The sequence below is a fragment of the Grampus griseus genome, assembly GCF_964374135.1.
Source record: "Grampus griseus genome assembly, chromosome: 1".
NCBI classification, from domain to species: Eukaryota; Metazoa; Chordata; class Mammalia; order Artiodactyla; family Delphinidae; genus Grampus; species Grampus griseus.
In genome coordinates this window covers 105267356-105286793 of record NC_139017.1, presented here as the reverse complement: position 1 = coordinate 105286793, position 19438 = coordinate 105267356, and the positions used below count along the sequence as shown (strand labels likewise).

At 39.2% G+C, this 19438-nt stretch overlaps 1 protein-coding gene and 1 long non-coding RNA gene across 2 annotated transcripts in view; one reads left to right on the top strand and one right to left on the bottom strand.

Annotated features, from left to right (window-relative positions):
- The window catches only part of LOC309818395, a 25378-nt gene extending 10559 nt beyond the window's left edge, over positions 1 to 14819 (top strand). The window contains exons 2-3 of the long non-coding RNA XR_014296347.1: positions 13227 to 13325; positions 14760 to 14819. This is a non-coding gene — a long non-coding RNA (uncharacterized lncRNA). The remainder of the gene's footprint in view (positions 1 to 13226; positions 13326 to 14759) is intronic.
- Positions 10192 to 19438, bottom strand: LOC309818385 (guanylate-binding protein 1-like). Its single transcript, XM_082648092.1, has 10 exons — positions 18834 to 19438; positions 18187 to 18314; positions 17183 to 17292; positions 16713 to 16909; positions 15863 to 16105; positions 14720 to 15000; positions 13633 to 13845; positions 12887 to 12989; positions 12449 to 12642; positions 10192 to 11368 (listed from the first exon to the last, which is right to left on the bottom strand). Exons 1-10 carry the CDS (start codon positions 19021 to 19023, stop codon positions 11252 to 11254), a joined length of 1776 nt encoding a protein of 591 aa, XP_082504218.1. The 5' UTR covers positions 19024 to 19438; the 3' UTR covers positions 10192 to 11251.

Genomic DNA, 19438 nt, shown 5'->3' with positions numbered 1-19438 from the left:
GAAATATAATTGAAGGTAGATTTTTGTGTGTTGATCTTGTGGGTTACAACCTTGTTAAACTCACTTATTAGTTCTAAGAGGTAGATTTCCTGGGACCTTCTATATGGATGATCTTGTTGTTGGAGAATAAGGACATTCTATTTTATCCTTTCTGATCTATGTGCCTTTTGTTTCTTTTTCTTCCTATATTATGCTAAGACTTTCAGTATAACGTTGAACTGGACTGGTGAATGCAGACATCCTTGCTTTTTCCTTTAGTAGGGGCCAAGCACTCAGTTTTTGATCATTAAATATGATGTCACCTATAGGTTTTCTGTAGATGCCTTTTGTCAGCTTGTAGAAGTTCATTTTTACTCTAGTTTGCTGGGAGTTTTATCATGATAGGTGTTTTGTCAAGGTTTTTCTGCATCTATTTATATAACTAAGTGGTTTTCTTTCTTCAGACTTTTAGTAGGGTGAATTGCATTAATTGATTTTTTAACTACTCTTGCATTCACAGAAGGAACCCCACTTGGTCGAGGTGCATTATGTTTATGTATTTCTGGATTTGACTTGCTAATATTTTGTTGAGGATTTTTGCATATATTTTCATAAGGATAATAGTCTTCAGTTTTCTTTTCTTTTTTTTTTCTTACATCTTTATTGGAGTATAATTTACAATGTTGTGTTAGTTTCTGCTTTATAACAAAGTGAATCAGTTATACATATACCTATGTTCCCATATCTCTTCCCTCTTGCGTCTCCCTCCCTCCCACCCTTCCTATCCCACCCCCTAGGTGGTCACAAACCACCTAGCAGATCTCCCTGTGCTATGCGACTACTTCCCACTAGCTATCTATTTTACGTTTAGTAGTGTATATATATATGTCCATGCCACTCTCTCACTCTGTCACAGCTTACCCTTCCCCCTCCCCATATCCTCAAGTCCATTCTCTAGTAGGTCTGTGTCCTTATTCCTGTCTTACCCCTAGGTTCTTCATGACATTTTTTTCTTTCTTACATTCCATATATATGTGTTAGCATACGGTATTTGTCTTTCTCTTTCTGACTTACTTCACTCTGTATGACAGACTCTAGGTCCATCCACCTCACTACAAATAACTCAATTTCGTTTCTTTTCATGGCTGAGTAATATTCCATTGTATATATGTGCCACATCTTCTTTATCCATTCATCCGATGATGGACACTTAGGTAGTTTCCATCTCCTGGCTATTGTAAATAGAGCTGTAATGAACATTTTGGTACATGACTCTTTTTGAATTATGGTTTTCTCAGGATATATGCCCAGTAGTGGGATTGCTGGGTCATATGGTAGTTCTATTTGTAGATTTTTAAGGAACCTCCATACTGTTCTCCATAGTGGCTGTACCAATTCACATTCCCACCAGCAGTGCAAGAGTGTTCCCTTTTCTCCACACCCTCTCCAGCATTTATTGTTTCTAGATTTTTTGATGATGGCCATTCCGACCGGTGTGAGATGATATCTCATTGTAGTTTTGATTTGCATTTCTCTAATGATTAATGATGTTGAGCAATCTTTCATGTGTTTGTTGGCAGTCTGTATATCTTCTTTGGAGAAATGTCTATTTAGGACTTCTGCCCATTTTTGGATTGGGCTGTTTGTTTTTTTATTATTCAGCTGCATGAGCTGCTTGTAAATATTGGAGATTCATCCTTTGTCAGTTGCTTCATTTGCAAATATTTTCTCCCATTCTGAGGGTTGTCTTTTGGTCTTGTTTATGGTTTCCTTTGCTGTGCAAAATCTTTGAAGTTTCATTAGGTCCCATTTGTTTATTTTTGTTTTTATTTCCATTTCTCCAGGAGGCGTGCCAAAAAGGATCTTGCTGTGATTTATGTCATAGAGTGTTCTGCCTATGTTTTCCTCTAAGAGTTTGATAGTTTCTGGCCTTACATTTAGGTCTTTAATTCATTTTGAGCCTATTTTTGTGTATGGTGTTAGGGAGTGTTCTAATCTAATGCTTTTACTTGTACCTGTCCAGTTTTCCCAGCACCACTTATTGAAGAGGCTGTCCTTTCTCCGCTGTACATTCCTGCCTCCTTTATAAAAGATAAGGTGACCATATGTGCGTGGGTTTACCTCTGGGCTTTCTATCCTGTTCCATTGATCTATCTTTCTGTTTTTGTGCCAGTACCATACTGTCTTGATTACTGTAGCTTTGTAGTATATTCTGAGGTCAGGGAGCCTGATTCCTCCAGCTCTGTTTTAGGTTATCAAGATTGCTTTTTCTATTCGGGGTCTTTGGTGTTTCCATACAAACTGTGAAATTTTTTGTTCTAGTTCTGTGAAAAATGCCAGTGGTAGTTTGATAGGGATTACATTGAATCTGTAGATTGCTTTGGGTAGTGGAGTCATTTTCACAATGTTGATTCTTCCAATCCAAGAACATGGTATATCTCTCCATCTCTTTGTATTACCTTTAATTTCTTTCATCAGTGTCTTATAATTTTCTGCATACAGATCCTTTGTCTCCTTAGGTAGGTTTATTCCTAGATATTTTATTCTTTTTGTTGCAATGGTAAATGGGAGTGTTTTCTTGATTCCACTTTCAGATTTTTAATCATTAGTGTATAGGAATGCCAGATATTTCTGTGCATTAATTTTGTATCCTGCTACTTTACCAAATTCATTGATTAGCTCTAGTAGTTTTCTGGTAGCATCTTTAGGATTCTCTATGTATAGTATCATGTCATCTGCAAACAGTGACAGCTTTACTTCTTCTTTTCCAATTTGGATTCCTTTTATTTCCTTTTCTTCTCTGATTGCTGTGGCTAAAACTTCCAAAACTATGTTGAATAAGAGTGGTGAGAGTGGGCAACCTTGTCTCATTCCTGATCTTAGTGGAAATGCTTTCAGTTTTTCACCATTGAGGACGATGTTGGCTGTGGGTTTATCATATATGGCCTTTATTATGTTGAGGAAAGTTCCCTCTATGCCTACTTTCTGCAGGGTTTTTATCATAGATGGGTGTTGAATTTTGTTGACAGCTTTCTCTGCATCTATTGAGATGACCATATGGTTTTTCTCCTTCAATTTGTTAATATGGTGTATCACATTGACTGATTTGCATATATTGAAGATCCTTGCATTCCTGGAATAAACCCCACTTGATCATGGTGTATGATCCTCTTAATGTGCTGTTGGATTCTGTTTGCTAGTATTTTGTTGAGGATTTTTGCATCTATGTTTATCAGTGATATTGGCCTGTAGCTTTCTTTCTTTGTGACATCCTTGTCTGGTTTTGGTATCAAGGTGATGGTGGCCTCGTAGAATGAGTTTGGGAGTGTTCCTGCCTTTACTATATTTTGGAAGAGTTTGAGAAGGATAGGTATTAGCTCTTCTCTAAATGTTTGATAGAATACGCCTGTGAAGCCATCTGGTCCTGGGCTTTTCTTTGTTGGAAGATTTTTAAACATTGCTTCAATTTCAGTGCTTGTGATTGGTCCGTTCATATTTTCTATTTCTTCCTGTTCCAGTCTTGGCAGGTTGTGCATTTTTAAGAATTTGTCCATTTTCTCCAGGTTGTCCATTTTATTGGCATAGAGTTGCTTGTAGTAATCTCTCATGATCTTTTGTATCTCTGCAGTGTCGGGTTTTACTTCTGCTTTTTCATTTCTAATTCTATTGATTTGAGTCTTCTCCCTTTTTTTCTTGGTGAGTCTAGCTAATGGTTTATCAATTTTATGTATCTTCTCAAAGAACCAGCTTTTAGTTTTATTGATCTTTGCTATTGTTTCCTTCATTTCTTTTTCATTTATTTCTGATCTGATCTTTATGATTTCTTTCCTTCTGCTAACTTTGGGGTTTTTTTTTTGTTCTTCTTTCTCTAATTGCTTTAGGAGCAAAGTTAGGTTGTTTATTCGAGATGTTTCCTATTTCTTAAGGTAGGATTGTATTGCTATAAACTTCCCTCTTAGAACTGCTTTTGCTGCATCCCATAGGTTTTGGATCATCGGTTTGGGTCTCCATTGTCATTTGTTTCTAGGTATTTTTTGATTTCCTCTTTGATTTCTTCAGTGATCACTTCGTTATTAAGTAGTGTATTGTTTAGCCTCCATGTGTTTTTATTTTTTATAGATCTTTTCCTGTAATTGATATCTAGTCTCATAGCTTTGTGGTTGGAAAAGATACTTGGTACAATTTCAATTTTCTTAAATTTACCTAGGCTTGATTTGTGACCCACGATATGATCTATCCTGGAGAATGTTCCATGAGCACTTGAGAAAAATGTGTATTCTGTTGTTTTTGGATGGAATGTCCTATAAATATCAATTAAGTCCATCTTGTTTAATGTATCATTTAAAGCTTGTGTTTCCTTATTTATTTTCATTTTGGATGATCTGTCCATTGGTGAAAGTGGGGTATTAAAGTCCCCTATTATGAATGTGTTACTGTCGATTCCCCTTTTATGGCTGTTAGTATTTGCCTTATGTATTGAGGTGTCCTATGTTGGGTGCATAAATATTTACCATTGTTATATCTTCTTCTTGGATTGATCCCTTGATCATTATGTAGTGTTCTTCTTTGTCTCTTCTAATAGTCTTTATTTTAAAGTCTATTTTGGCTGATATGAGAATTGCTACTCCAGCTTTCTTCTGATTTCCACTTGCATGGAATATATTTTTCCATCTCCTCACTTTCAGTCTGTATGTGTCTCTAGGTCTGAAGTGGGTCTCTTGTAGACAGCAGATATATGGGCCTTGTTTTTGTATCCATTCAGCCAGTCTGTGTCTTTTGGTGGGAGCATTTAGTCCATTTGCATTTAAGGTAATTATCGATATGTATATTCCTTTTCCCATTTTCTTAATTGTTTTGAGTTTGTTATTGTAGGTCTTTTCCTTCTCTTGTGTTTCTTGCCTAGAGAAGATCCTTTAGCATTTGTTGTAAAGCTGGTTTGGTGGTGCTGAAGTCTCTCAGCTTTTGCTTGTCTCTAAAGGTTTTAATTTCTCCATCAAATCTGAATGAGATCCTTGCTGGGTAGAGTAATCTTGGTTGCCGGTTTTTCTCCTTCATCACTTTAAATATGTCCTGCCACTCCCTTCTGGCTTGCAGAGTTTCTGCTGAAAGATCAGCTGTTAAGCTTATGGGGATTCCCTTGTGTGTTGTTTGTTGCTTTTCCCTTGCTTCTTTTAATATTTTTTCTTTGTATTTAATTTTTGATAGTTTGATTAATATGTGTCTTGGCATGTTTCTCCCTGGATTTATCCTGTATGGGACTCTGTATGCTTCCTGGACTTGATTAACTATTTCCTTTTGCATATTAGGGAAGTTTTCAACTATAATCTCTTCAAATATTTTCTCAGTCCCTTTCTTTTTCTCTTCTTCTTCTGGAACCCCTATAATTCGAATGTTGGTGCATTTAATGTTGTCCCACAGGTCTCTGAGACTGTCCTCAGTTCTTTTCATTCTTTTTTCTTAATTCTGCTCTGCAGTATTACTTCCACTATTTTATCTTCCAGGTCACTTATCCGTTCTTCTGCCTCAGTTATTGTGCTATTGATCCCTTCTAGAGTATTTTTAATTTAATTTATTGTGTTGTTCATCGTTTCTTGTTTCATCTTAAGTTCTTCTAGGTCCTTTTTAAATGTTTCTTGCATTTTGTCTATTCTATTTCCAAGATTTTGGATCATCTTTACTATCATTATTCTGAATTCTTTTTCAGGTAGACTGCCTATTTCCTCTTCATTTGTTAGGTCTGGTGGGTTTTTATCTTGCTCCTTCATCTGTTGTGTGTTTTCCTGTCTGCTCATTTTGCTTATCTTACTGTGTTTAGGGTCTCCTTTTTGCAGGCTGCAGGTTCGTAGTTCCCGTTGTTTTCGGTGTCTGTCCCCAGTGCCGAAAGTTGGTTCAGTGGGTTGTGTAGGCTTCCTGGTGGAGGGGACTAGTGCCTGTGTTCTGGTGGATGAGGCTGGATCTTGTCTTTCTGGTGGGCAGGTCCACATCTGGTGATGTGTTTTGGGGTGTCTGTGGACTTATTGTGATTTTAGGCAGGCTCTCTGCTAATGGGTGGGGTTGTGTTCCTGTCTTGCTAGTTGTTTGGCACAGGGTGTCCCGCACTGTAGCTTGCTGGTCGTTGAGTGAAGCTGGGTGTTGGTCTTGAGATGGAGATCTCTGGGAGATTTTCGCCATTTGATATTACGTAGAGCTGGGAAGTCTCTTGTGGACCAGTGTCCTGAAGTTGGCTCTCCCACCTCAGAGGCACAGCACTGACTCCTGGCTGCAGCACCAAGAGCCTTTCATCCACACGGCTCAGAATAAAAGGGAGAAAAAGTAGAAAGAAAGAAAGAAAGAGGATAAAAGAAAAGAAAATAAAGTAAGGTAAAATAAAGTTTTTAAAATAAAAAAATAATTATTAAGAAAAAAATTTTTAAGTAAAAAAAAAAAAGAAAATGGACAGATAGAACCCTAGGATAAATGGTGAAAGCAAAGCTATACAGACAAAATCTCACACAGAAGCATACACATACACACTCACAAAAAGAGGAAAAGGGGAAAAAATCATAAATGTTGCTCTCAAAGTCCACCTCCTCAATTTGGGATTCGTTGTCTATTCAGGTATTCCACAGATGCAGGGTACATCAAGTTGATTGTGGAGTTTTAATCCGCTGCTCCTGAGGCTGCTGGGAGAGATTTCCCTTTCTCTTCTCTGTTCGCACAGCTCCCGGGGTTCAGCTTTGGATTTGGCCCTGCCTCTGCATGTAGGTTGCTGGAGGGCATCTGTTCATCGCTCAGACAGGACGGGGTTAAAGGAGCCGCTGATTCGGGGGCTCTGGCTCACTCAGGCCGGGGGGAGGGTTGGGTACGGAGTGTGGGGCGAACCTGCGGCAGCAGAGGCCAACGTGACGTTGCACCAGCCTGAGGCGCGCCGTGCGTTCCCCCAGGGAAGTTGTCCCTGGACCCCGGGAACCTGGCAGTGGCGGGTTGCACAGGCTCCTGGGAAGAGGGGTGTGAACAGTGACCTGTGCTCGCACACAGGCCCCTTGGTGGCGGCAGCAGCAGCCTTAGCGTCTCGTGCCCGTCTATGGGGTCCGCGCTGTTAGCCACGGCTTGCGCCTGTCTCTGGAGCTCCTTTAAGCAGCACTCTTAATCCCCTCTCCTCGCGCACCAGGAAACAAAGAGGTAAGAAAGAGTCTCTTGCCTCTTCGGCAGTTCCAGACTTTTCCCCGGACTTCCTCCTGGCTAGCCGTGGTGCACTAACCCCCTGCAGGCTGTGTTCAAGCCGCCAACCCCAGTCCTCTCCCGGAGCTCCGACCAAAGCCCGAGCCTCAGCTTCCAGCCCCGCCCGCCCCAGCAGGTGAGCAGACAAGCCTCTCGGCCTGGTGAGTGCCAGTCGCACCGATCCTCTGTGTGGGAATCTCTCCGCACCCCTGTGGCTGCGCTCTCCTCCGAGGCTCTGAAGCTTCCCCCCTCCACCACCCGCAGTCTCCGCCCGCGAAAGAGCTTCTAGTGTGTGGAAACCTTTCCTCCTTCACAGCCCCCTCCCACTAGTGCACGTCCCATCTCCATTCTTTTGTCTCTGTTTATTCTTTTTTCTTTTGCTCTCCCCAGGTACGTGGGGGAGTTTCTTGCCTTTTGGGAGGTCTGAGGTCTTCTGCCAGCATTCAGTAGGTGTTCTGTAGGAGTTGTTCCACGTGTAGGTGTATTTCTGATGTATCTGTGGGGAGGAAGGTGATTTCCGCATCTTACTCTTCTGCCATCTTCCCCCTCTCTCAGTTTTCTTTTTTTTGTAGTGTTTTTGTCTGATTGTGGTATCAGAATAATGTTTCTCTTGTAGAATGAGTCAGGAAATCTTTCCTCTTCCATTTTGAATTGGTGTCATTTTTTTCTTTAAATGCTTGATAAAATTCCCAATTCATAAGGGACCATTTGGATTTGTAGAATTGTTTTCCAAAAGTTTTTAAATGGTTTTATTGAGTTATAATGTACATACAAAGAGCTACATACATTTAATGTAAAATTTGATGTGTTTGCACATATGCAAACACACGCGATAGAATCAAGGTAGTTGACATTTCCAACACCTCCCATAACCTCTCCCCACCTCCCTTTTTGTTTGCCGTAAGAACACTAAAAATGTGTTCTACTCTCCTAACACATTTAAAATGCACAATAGCGTATTTTTAACTATAGGCATTATGTTTCACAGCAGATCTCAAGAACTTATTCATCTAGCATAACTGAAACTTTATACCCTTTGGACAATAAGTTCCCATTCTCACCCCTTCCCCAGCTCCCTGCTTACCACTATTATATTCTCTGTTTCTATGAGTTTGATGATTTTAGATACCTCATATATGTGAAGTCATAAAGTATTTGTCTTTTTGTAACTGGTTTATTTCACTTAGCATAATGTCCTCCAGGTTTATCCACATTGCAAATGGCAAACTTTCCTTCTTAATTAAGGCTGAATAATATTCCTTGTATGTATCTATCACATTTTCTTTATCCAATAATCTGTTGATGGACACTTAGGTTTCTATATCTTGGCTGTTGTGAATAATGCTACAATGAAAGTGAGAATGCAGATATCTCTTTGAGATCCTGATTTAAATTCTTTTGCATATATACCCAGAAGTGGGATTGTTGGATCATACAGTAGTTCTATTTTTAATTTTTGTGAGGAACACCCACACTATCTCCATAGCTGATCACCATTTTACATTCCTACTAACAGTGTTTGAAGGTTAAAATTTCACCACATCCTCGCCAACACTTGTAATCTTCTCAGGTTTTTTAAAAATAGTAACCATCTAATAGGTAAGAAATGATATCTCATTGTACTTTTAAAATCTTATTTATTTACATCTTTATTAGATTATAATTCCTTTAAAATGTTGTGTTATTTTCTGCTGTATAACAAAGTGAATCAGCTATATGTATACATATATCCCCTCCTTCCCACCCTCCCCATCCCACCCATCTAGGTCATCACAAAGCACTGAGCTGATCTCCCTGTGCTATGCAGCAGCTTCCCACTAGCTATCTATTGTACACATGGTAGTGTATACATGTCAATGCTACTCTCTCACTTCTTCCAGCCTCCCCTTCCCCCATGTGTCCTCAAGTCCATTACCTACATCTGTATCTCTATTCCTGCCCTGCCACTAGGTTCATCAGTACCATTTTCCTAGATTCCATATACATGCATTAATATATGGTATTTGTTTTTCTCTTTCTGACTAACTTCACTCTGTATGACAGACTCTAGGTCCATCCACCTCACTACAACTGATACAGTTTCATTCCTTTTCATGGCTGAGTAATATTCCATTGTATATATATAGCAAATTTTCTTTATCCATTCATCTGTCGATGGACATTTAGGTTGCTTCCATGTCCTGGCTATTGTAAATAGTGCCTTGAACTATTTATAATGAACTATTAATAATGAACATTGTAGCACACGTCTCTTTTTGAATTATGGTTTTCTCAGGGTATAATGCCCAGTAGTGGGATTGCTGGGTCATATGGTAGTTCTATTTTTAGTTTTTTAAGGAACCTCCATACTGTCCTCCATAGTGGCTATATCAATTTACATTCCCACCAACAGTGCAGGAGGGTTCCCTTTTCTCCACACCCTCTCCAGCATTTATTGTTTCTAGATTTTTTGATGATGGCCATTCTAACTGGTGTGTGTGAGATGATATCTCATTGTAGTTTTGATTTGCATTTCTCTAATGATTAGTGATGTTGAGCATCCTTTCATGTGTTTGTTGGCAATCTGTATATCTTCTTTGGAGAAATGTCTATTTAGGTCTTCTGCCCATTTTTGGATTGGGTAGTTTGTTCTTTTGATATTGAGCTGCATGAGCTGCTTGTATATTTTGGAGATTAATTTTTTGTCAGTTGCTGCATTTGCAAATATTTTCTTCCATTCTGAGAGTTGTTTCTGTTATATAAAGCAAGGGTCTGCAAACTATGGCTTCTGAGTGCCACCTGTTTTTGAAAACAATGTATTCTGGGAACACAGCCATGCCCACCCATTTGTGTATCATTAGTGGCTGCTTTACGGCAGAGTTGAGTAGTTGAGTCAGAGACCATATGGCTCACAAAGCCATGAATAGTTACTATCCCATCTTTTACAGAAAAGTTAGCCAACCTTTGCTATATAAATTAGAACCTTATTTTTTTGGTGAAAAACTTAAAAAAATCAGAAATGTAAAGTTCAGTGAAGCATAATTTATTTCCAGATTGAAAATAATTCTTAATTGCTTTAAGAAACTTCAACCACATACCTAGGGCTTTTGACAATTGTGATAAAGTCTATACTAAGTAATACCAAGAGCATTATTTTACTGGTCAAAAAAAGTAAAAAACAATGCATATTCTCTTGGGGGAAAATAAGCAGGCTTTCAAGTATGCTTCTTAAGAATTGGGAAAAGATAGCCTAAGCTCTAGGGTTATAAATGATCTAATAATTAATTTAGCTCAGTTTTCTAACATATTATCAGTCATCGTTTCAAGTTCATCTTTGCAAATTATAAATTGCTACAAACACACAATGTATACTTGTCATAAAGTTACTATGTTTAGTCCAGGGTCACTTACCTAAAGTTCTAAAGAGTCCCATTACAGTTATAATCTGGGTGAACTGAGCAAGAAGGGAAAGTTTCCTTCTTTAGCCCATTTATTTATGATCCAACTCATACTCATGCTAATGGCTTCTTCCATCTTCCTACAGACATTCTGTAGAGCTTCTAGATCGCTATATAAGGTGATTTGCTTTAGCTTGGAATTCACCAGTAAGTGTTGCCCATTCCCAGTGTCCAGGAATCACATCATTGCTGACAGACTGTGCAGTCTTGAAACAATGGGACACTGTATACTGTCTTCACTAAGAAGCTAGAATGGTTGTCCCTGATATTGGAACTTGTGGTGCACTTGGCCAAACTCATGACCAACTATGTCCCAAGACTTTAACCTAAGACTTTGCTCAGTATCCACTTGTCTAACTTGTAGTCATCTGGAAGAAGAAGCTCCTGGGTGGTACAAGGTTATGATACCTCCTGGGTTGGCACAGAGGTAAAATGCATCTTGTTACACAGTTTACAGTATTGTGAGGAAGATGGACATGATTTCAATTATAGTACTGCATGCCTTTGCAAATATTTAGTATAATAAAACTGTGAAATCTAAATATTATCAAGTGTGGTGACATTTTTCTTAATTTTAAACTGCTTGAGTAATGCCTCTGATAAGAGTGACCAGGAAAGCTCTAATTTTTAGTTCTTTAGCTTAGGCAACATTGCGTCCTTGGTTTTTGCATCTCCTTCTGGAGATTCTGTATTTCTTTATGAAGTCGTCTGTTCTCTTCTTGGAATCCTTCCTGTAGTAGTCGGCGCTGTTCCTAAAAAAGTATAAATGGAGACTGAATAACGTGTCACATTAAGTAAATCTCTAACTTCTATCTAGTTTCCACATTCATAGATTTTTAAAAAAATATTTAATTTCTTCTTGAAATTTTCTCTACCATTAATTTCATTATACTTTCTCTTGGTCCTTCTAGCTCTGTGATTACTTTTTCTGAGTCTCCTTGAGTCAAGAAGGATTTTGGGCTTATATATCCCAATATGTTGATGAACCTAATTACCAGTATTAATTTTTTTTGTCCCATTAATTGTATATAATCTTTGTCGGCAATCTTAATGAAATGTTTGGCTTCAGATCTTATCTATGCATTGTGATTTTTTTATGTACACACACACAACACAGAAATAAGTGAAGAATTTGCAAAATCTGATACAGTGTCTGAATCTTAGATCAGGGAATTTGATCTAAGCTTCCACAATTTGGTGGCAGGGGGGCAAAGTGCAGGTAAGGGAATCAGGGCCCCAGACAGACCATACTGGCTTTCTGCACTTAATTCCCAGCTCAAAACATACTAGGAGCAGGACAAAGAAAACAGGTAGGAGTGATAGACTGACACAGTGGTGTGAGAGTTGAGTCCTTCTGCTTATGAAGGTTCTCTTCGAGCTAAAATCTGTGACAGAAGAAAATTCGTGGATTCCTCTAACTGGTGAAGACTGTTCAGATATCTTCCCAAGCATTGTGGCCCTATAAAAATTATTTAGTCTTGTCTGAACCTCTGTTTCGTCTCCTAAGTAATATGGACATAGCAGCTCTTGCTTCGTATAGTACTAAGCAAGAGATATGGATAAGACTTTTTTATAATATCTAGGAGATAATAGCTACCATGATTGGCAGATATAGTGGTAATGGACTGGGTGTGACATAACTGCAAATAAAATCTTTTAACAACCAGACATTGTAGGGGCCAGTTCAGGCTGGTAGATAGGGATTGAAAAGTACAAGTGGGCAAGCAAGGTCCTTCTGGGCTTCATGTTCTCACTGCCATGCCAAGTTTGTGAACAGGGAGTGTGGAGAGAAAACAGAATAACAGGAACCTCAAGGTGATACAATTAAATACCTGAAGTTTGAGAGATAGAGTTCTCTCTTGCTCTTGCAGCAACTGGGCCCTATCCCTCTCCATCTTCTCAGTCAGTTGTTTCACATGTTCCTGATAACTCTTTTCTTTCTGTTCCATCATCTGCTGATTCTTTATTTGCATTTCCTCCAGCATTTTTGCAGCAGTCTGTGCAGATTCAGCTTTCACACGTTCCACTGTTAGGAGGAAAAGGAAAAAGAAAAATGAATGTGGGTGACCATGTTGCTTCTTTCTTCCATGTACACTTAACCTGTCACTGTTGCTACTGACTGTGTATGCCCTACTCAAAAATGACTTTAGCGAGTAAGAGGCATCTTTTCTCATCTTGCTATAGTTTAAGGATCCTAGGCTCACCCAGCCAAATTAATTAGAATTTTTAAGCGCTTTCAAGGCTGTCTAGTCTCTTGACTCGCTGCTCACCTTCAATCAACTTTTCCTTCTCTGAGAGAGTCTGGTCTGTCTGTAGAATTGCAGCAATCACAGGCTCCTTGGACTTCAAATATTCCTGAAGAATTTCTTCAGCCTAGGACCCAGAAAAGAATGGGGTTAGTAATAGGAAATAGCTGTAAGCACTTATTCCTGTTTGCCCACCATCTTGCCCTCTAGGAATTGCTCCTCTTGGTCTTGGCATGCTGGTGGTCAAGATTCCCTGTCACTGGGGTGAGCACATGCTCCAGGCTGGCCAAGCATGACAGCTTCCTGAGCAGAATCTTTATAAGAGATTGATACAGATATAAATAGTGATTCTCTGTTCTTTTAGACTGAGGGCTCTAATTTTGGAGCTGTTGGCACTGTGGTCTCATATGGGGTGAACTTGTTGGAGAATGAAGCCATCATTGAGAAAGCAGATCAGAAAAAGGTATGGAGGGAGAATGGGAGGGAGGGAAGTGTGAGGTTGAGGGGAGGAACATGCAGAGAGATAAATGATGACATTATTTGAAATTTTGGATACCTCTGATAATCCAATTTGTAACTCAGTTGTTAATTGAGTGCACTCTTTTGGATGAGCACATAGGATATATCTGGTATAACAGGCTCCCTGTATGTGTTTATTTAATGAGAGCATGAATGCTGTCGGTCCTGTAATTGCGCATCTGTGTGCAATTCGCTTGGTCATGTTGTTTCAAGGAACACGTCAGCAACTTCCCAGAATCAATTTTGGTTACCTGTATTCCCTTCCTGGGCTCCTGAAGATACTTTTTCTTCAGCTCTTGTATCTTTTCAATGAAGAGGCGATAGCCTCCTCGTTTAGAATAAATCCCCTTTTTCAGACCTTCTTCTAGAGGACTGAAAATATCCTTAAGTAAAGCTGAGCAACGATCTGATGATGCTTTAAGATTCTTGTTACAAAAGTCATCTCGCTTTTTGTCTAGCTGGGCCTTTAATGTAAAAAATAGGAAGTAAAAAGAATAGTGAAAAGATGTTAACTTGACCTCAGAATTTCTGGAAAGTCTTCTCAAAAAAATAAAAATATAAAAGGTCTGTGACCCCCTAGAAGAACTTACAGGCACTCACAACACCATATCCTTCCTGCTGATCCTGACTTTCTACAAAGGTCCCTTTCACCATGGAGGTGACCTTCAGAGCAGAGATTACTAGCTATACACTACACCTTTGGAGATAAACTCCTGCTTTTCAAACTGGACCAGTGATTGCATATGCACTAAATGTGGCTCAACATAAGCCTGCTCATGATAACTAAGGCTAAAATTTTCTTTGTTTTTGGCCAAAATATCCAATCAGCCTGATAACAATGAGCATGTAATTTGATTAGAAGCTCTGATTGTTACTTATATGTATGTAATGAAATTATAGGGCAGAATATTAGTTTATTCATGCAAGAAAAAAGTTTCAATGCACCATAATAAAGTATATCATAGGGCTTGCCTGGTGGCACAGTGGTTGAGGTCCGCCTGCCGATGCAGGGGACACGGGTTCGTGCCCCAGTGCGGGAAGATCCCACATTCCACGGAGCAGCTGGGCCCGTGAGCCATGGCTGCTGAGCCTGCGCGTCCGGAGCCTGAGCTCCGCAACGGGAGAGGCTGCAACAGTGAGAGGCCCACGTACCGCAAAAAAAAGAAAAAAAGTATATCATAATAAAATTGGTTCCTCTTATGATAATAACAAATAGTGTTTGTCACCATTTAAAAGTCTAGTAAAAATTGCTTTTCTCAAAATAAGCACCCATTTCATTTTCTAGTAGTACTTTACTTTCCAAGAGGCTAATCTGTATAAACTTAAGGAAAAAATTACCGCTAAATCATTTTGAAATAAATGGTCTATATCTTTCCAGGACATCCTCATGAAGACTTCAATGGCCTCCTTCTCAATAGTCCTGTGCAGGTCCAGCAGCTCCTGGAGGGTTTCCGTGGGCAGCTGCAGCTTCTGAGCCATCTGCTGGTCATAGTGGGCAATGGCCTTTTTCACTGCAGCTGTGTTCTCGATCTCAGACAAGGCCAGGACTGCATTCTCCACGCAGGGCAGATCCCCACTACTGATGGCACTGACATAGGTCTGCACCAGGGTTTCTAGACCTACAAATAGAGAACAAATGATGATGTTTATTGTAGGAGGAGTGAGGAAACTTTCTATTCTGTGCAATTCTTATGATGTCTATTACCAACCATTTGCCTTACAGCATCAATGTCCTCAGTATCACCTGAAAACTGGCTAAAAATGCAGACTCTCAGCCTCTGCCCCAGTTCAACTGACTTAGACCCTCGTCTTTGGCAAGATCCTCAGGTGGTACATATGTACATCAAAGGTTGAGAACCTCTGTTCTAGATAGCCTAGGCCTGTGTTTATTGAGTACATTTATTTCACCCCCAAGCATTGTTAGGACAGAAACCATATCTCTCTCATTTATGTCTGTATCATCAGCCCTGGTAGGTCCATGGGAAACATTCGATTAATATTTGTGGAACAAATCAAAAGGAGTCCTGCATTTTGTTTATTCTAGCAGAGCATTGTCCAGAAGAACTTTCTGTGATGATGGAAGTATTCTATATGTGCTGTCCAGTGTGGTAGCCACTACACATGTGTCGTGTGAGCCCTTGCGACACAGCTGTGTGATCAGAATGTTAAATTTCTTTAATTTTAATTAGTTTACATTTAAATTTAGATAGCTGCACTTATCTAGTGACAACCATATTGCACAGGGAAGGTCCAGTTTACTAGGACAGTTTTAAGCTTTTAGAGCTATTTTCCTTTGGCCTTTTCTATCTTTCCTCACCTAAGAATTGTGACTAATAAAACCTGTTAGAAGTGTTGGTGACATCTAGAATTTAACACAATAATAGCAGTAGATGTGCATTTTTCAAAGCGGAAGCTAGGTGGATGTTATTACACCATCTTTTCGTGTTAACCGTGAGAGTAAAGACTGGGAAGAGGACTCACGAGGTCCATTGACCTTGATGCCTCCTGAAAGGGTTTTAGTTTTGGAATTTCTAAAGATGTAGGAACAGAAGACTGCAGTTTGTTGCACAAATTCGGGGTCCAGCTTATCATCACACAGTTCCTCAAGCTGGCCCAGTTTCTTCCTATCAGTGGGCCGATCGAAGATAAAGCATTTCTTCTTTGGGAAGAACTTCCGGATACAGAGTCGAGGCAGATTGAAATTTTTATCTTTTTGACTGGTACCTGGAAGAAGATAAAAAGAATTTGCCTAATATAGGGGCTTGCAAACTTTTTCTGTAAAGGGCCAAACAGTAAATATTTTAGGCTTTGCAAGCCAGACGGTCTCTTTTCCAAGTACTCAATTCTACTACTGTAAGCATGAAATCAGCCATAGACAGTCTATAAATGAATGGGCATAGCATGATTCCAATAAAACCTTATTTACAAAATCAGCTGGCAGGCTGGATTGGACATTATTTGCCTGTGAGCCATCCTTTGCCAACCCCTAGACTAGTGCATGGTTCATGCTTTTATTTATTTTCTTCAAATAAATTACCTATTCTACTCCATATTCTTTGGTTAATTACAGCACCACAAGCCCTAAGCAGGATATAATGTAAGTCTAATCACAGCACAGGGAAAGGTGAAAGAAATGAAACCTATTCTTAAAACAGGGAGAAAATCAAATCAAATCTGTTCATTCAGATAGTACACAAGTGTTAATTCTTAGTAATCGCCCCCTGAGAAGAAATAGAAACTATAAATATAAGAAAACTCTTGATAGAAAACTAAAGAACGATCGTTTTTTAGTGTTTTGTCATCCCATTTACCGATTCTAAGTTCCCTTTACCTTTCTTAAGCCTGAGTGAATTCTCCAGGTACTCGTCTGCTGTGATGGATTGTCCATCTGCCTCCAAGTCTAGGGCGAAATCCCTCAGTGTCCATACAAAGTCTGGAAAGAAGCTCACAAAGTCAGCTGAATCCTCAACCCCATCCACATCAGGTGAAGCTTTTGCCCTGATTCTCTCTGTGAGCTCCGTCACATAGCTGAGCAGCAAATTAAGGAAAACTGGCCTAAAAGGACAGCGCCCGCCACCCTATATTAGTTACATATACAAAACCCTTGTTTCGCCTTTGTTCTTAACCCAAGTATCAATTCTTCAGTAGGTATTGATACGTAGGATTTCCCCCTGCCCTTGAATTATTTTTTATGTTTCTCTTTTTGTGCTTGATTCACAAGGACTCACAGTTAGGCAGCTGTTTTTATTAATACTGGTCTCCCCTCTGACTCTGATGCTGGTTTGAACCCAAAAAAGATACTGAAGTTGGTCCATGGCCTGCTGGTTGATGGTTCCCATACTATTGTACACAAAAGTGCTGCTCAGGAGTATTGCTAGGGCAAATATCCAGGAGTCATTCTGGTTGTCACCCTGGAAATCAGAGTACATTTGGACCAGGATTATTTTTCATTCTCATGGCACTTTTCAGATCAGCAGTAGTAAAAGGATGCTCATTTAATTAGAGTTTTTTTTTAGACTAACGCCCTATACGAGGAAACCAAATCCAAGCAAAAATGATAGTTAGTAGGACTTGAACTTTGAATAGTTTTCTGATTTGTGTTTTTGGTTTACCCTGATTCTCACTAGACCCTCTTATAATCATTGGTAGATAATTGCAAACAAATAGTCATTGCTTGTGGGCATTCTAAGGCCTTAAATATAATTTAAATGTAAACTTTTCTCTTTATTTTTACAGAACAATTGTCTTAATATAAGGGTAATAATACATGTATCTATCTCACTGAGCAATTGTTGTGCACCTAACACTTTCCATTACTTATCTTTTAAGTATTCAAAACAATACTATGAGGCAAATGTAGATCTATTACATCTGTTTTACAGATAAGAAAGCTGAGGTTAAAAGAGATCAAATAATGTGCTAAGATCATTGAATTACTGACAGACTTTAAATTTAAAGCCAAGGGTATGGGACTTCAGAACCTAAATCCTTAACTAAAGTTCTTTGCAGAATAAGATTCATTATGTTGAATTTATTTGTATTCCCTTTATGCATCTGGGTTAACTGGCTTAGCTTACAGCCTTTTAATAATTAGAATAGTGTCGACTGACCACTATGCTCTTCTCCTAGGATTCTGCCTTATGAATATTTTCCTGACCCCTCATTGCTAAACTGGGTCTCATGGCATGTAAACAGAAATGAAAAGACGTGGTTAAGTGCAAGTTCTTATTTAAAGAAAAATTAAATAGTGTAGAGAATATTCAGACATGAGGGGCTTAGTCCAAATTTGAATCCTCAGTCCTTACCTTCTCCACATCCCCCAGGCCCTCAGTATCAAGCAGAACTAGAGTATGTTCTGGCTTCTTGGGATGAGGCACACACCACATCCAGATGCCCTTCGTGTGAGATTGCACCGTGGAGCCCAGAGAAAAACCTGCAAGGGGGCATGGGGTTAAGAAAGGGTGGAGTTTTAATAGCAGATGGATCTTGAAATTGAGATAATAGTTAACAACATCAAGGTTTAAAGAGACCAATGAAAACATAATCAATATTGATCTTAATTGCAACCAGAAGAAGAGAGAAATTAGAACATTCAGTACAAAGTGAAATATTTATTTTACCTTAAAGATCAGTATAAGCTTGATGTTAATCCACATACATTTTAGTAAATGTTTTATTGTTTATTATTATCTGTATTAATTTTCTTTATTACTACCTTACTCCTTCCAGAAAGGCATATTTATACTTTAAAGAGAAAATTAAGGCAAAGTGGTGAGAAAGAGTTGACTCTTATCGTCCAGCACAGAGTAAATAAGAAACCCATCACTGTATTGAAAGTTAGCTTTCAATATTCCTCCCAGGTCTCTAACTTCCTCTCCTCACATCACTGTTCTGCACGCTGGGAGTGTGGTTGGCAGAAGGGACTCGGCTGGGCTTTGCTGGTGCCACTCACCCTTGTTCTTCCCAGCCAGCTTGTTCATCAGGTAGGATTTGCCGGTGCGGTAGAGGCCCACGATAGCCACCACCACAACAGGCTGCTGAATGGCAGACAGGATCTTCAGAGCTTTCGGATTAACCAATAGTCGCCCATTAATGTTCTCGATGAGGCACTCTGGGCCTGACATGTGGGTCTCTGAGGCCATGTTCCCTTGTCTGCAGGGGAAGAGATGGGATGAATTAGAATTTCTGGTCTAAGCAGATCAAGAGTTTTCACAAGGTTATTTTGCATTCAGAAGGAGGAATCATAAAATCCCCCAACATGACCTAGTTTTGTGTCAACAGTGACATAGATGAGGGAAAGACATTTTAGAAAGTTATGGAAGTATTATCAAAGTAGTCCACTAAAAAAATATTGGTATGACAGTGATTTATCAACATTCAACCACCCTCATGAACAAAATCTTATATTTAGTTTACCATGGAAAACTTTTATTTTGGACTTTCATTTAAAAATTTATACTAGACATTAAATGTAAAATAGAATAAGATTCAGAGAGATTCATTGTACACCCTTGCTATGTGTGAGAAATACAATATTTATTTATTCACTAATTCTTA

Excerpts from the sequence above, each read along its gene's own strand:
- LOC309818385 (XM_082648092.1), bottom strand. The coding sequence starts at position 19,023 with ATGGCCTCAGAGACCCACATGTCAGGCCCAGAGTGCCTCATCGAGAAC. Across the intron at positions 17,293-18,186 it reads GCCTGGGGGATGTGGAGAAG|GGTGACAACCAGAATGACTC; the intron begins GTAAGGACTGAG and ends TCTGATTTCCAG. Across the intron at positions 16,106-16,712 it reads TTCACTCAGGCTTAAGAAAG|GTACCAGTCAAAAAGATAAA; the intron begins GTAAAGGGAACT and ends ATCTTCTTCCAG.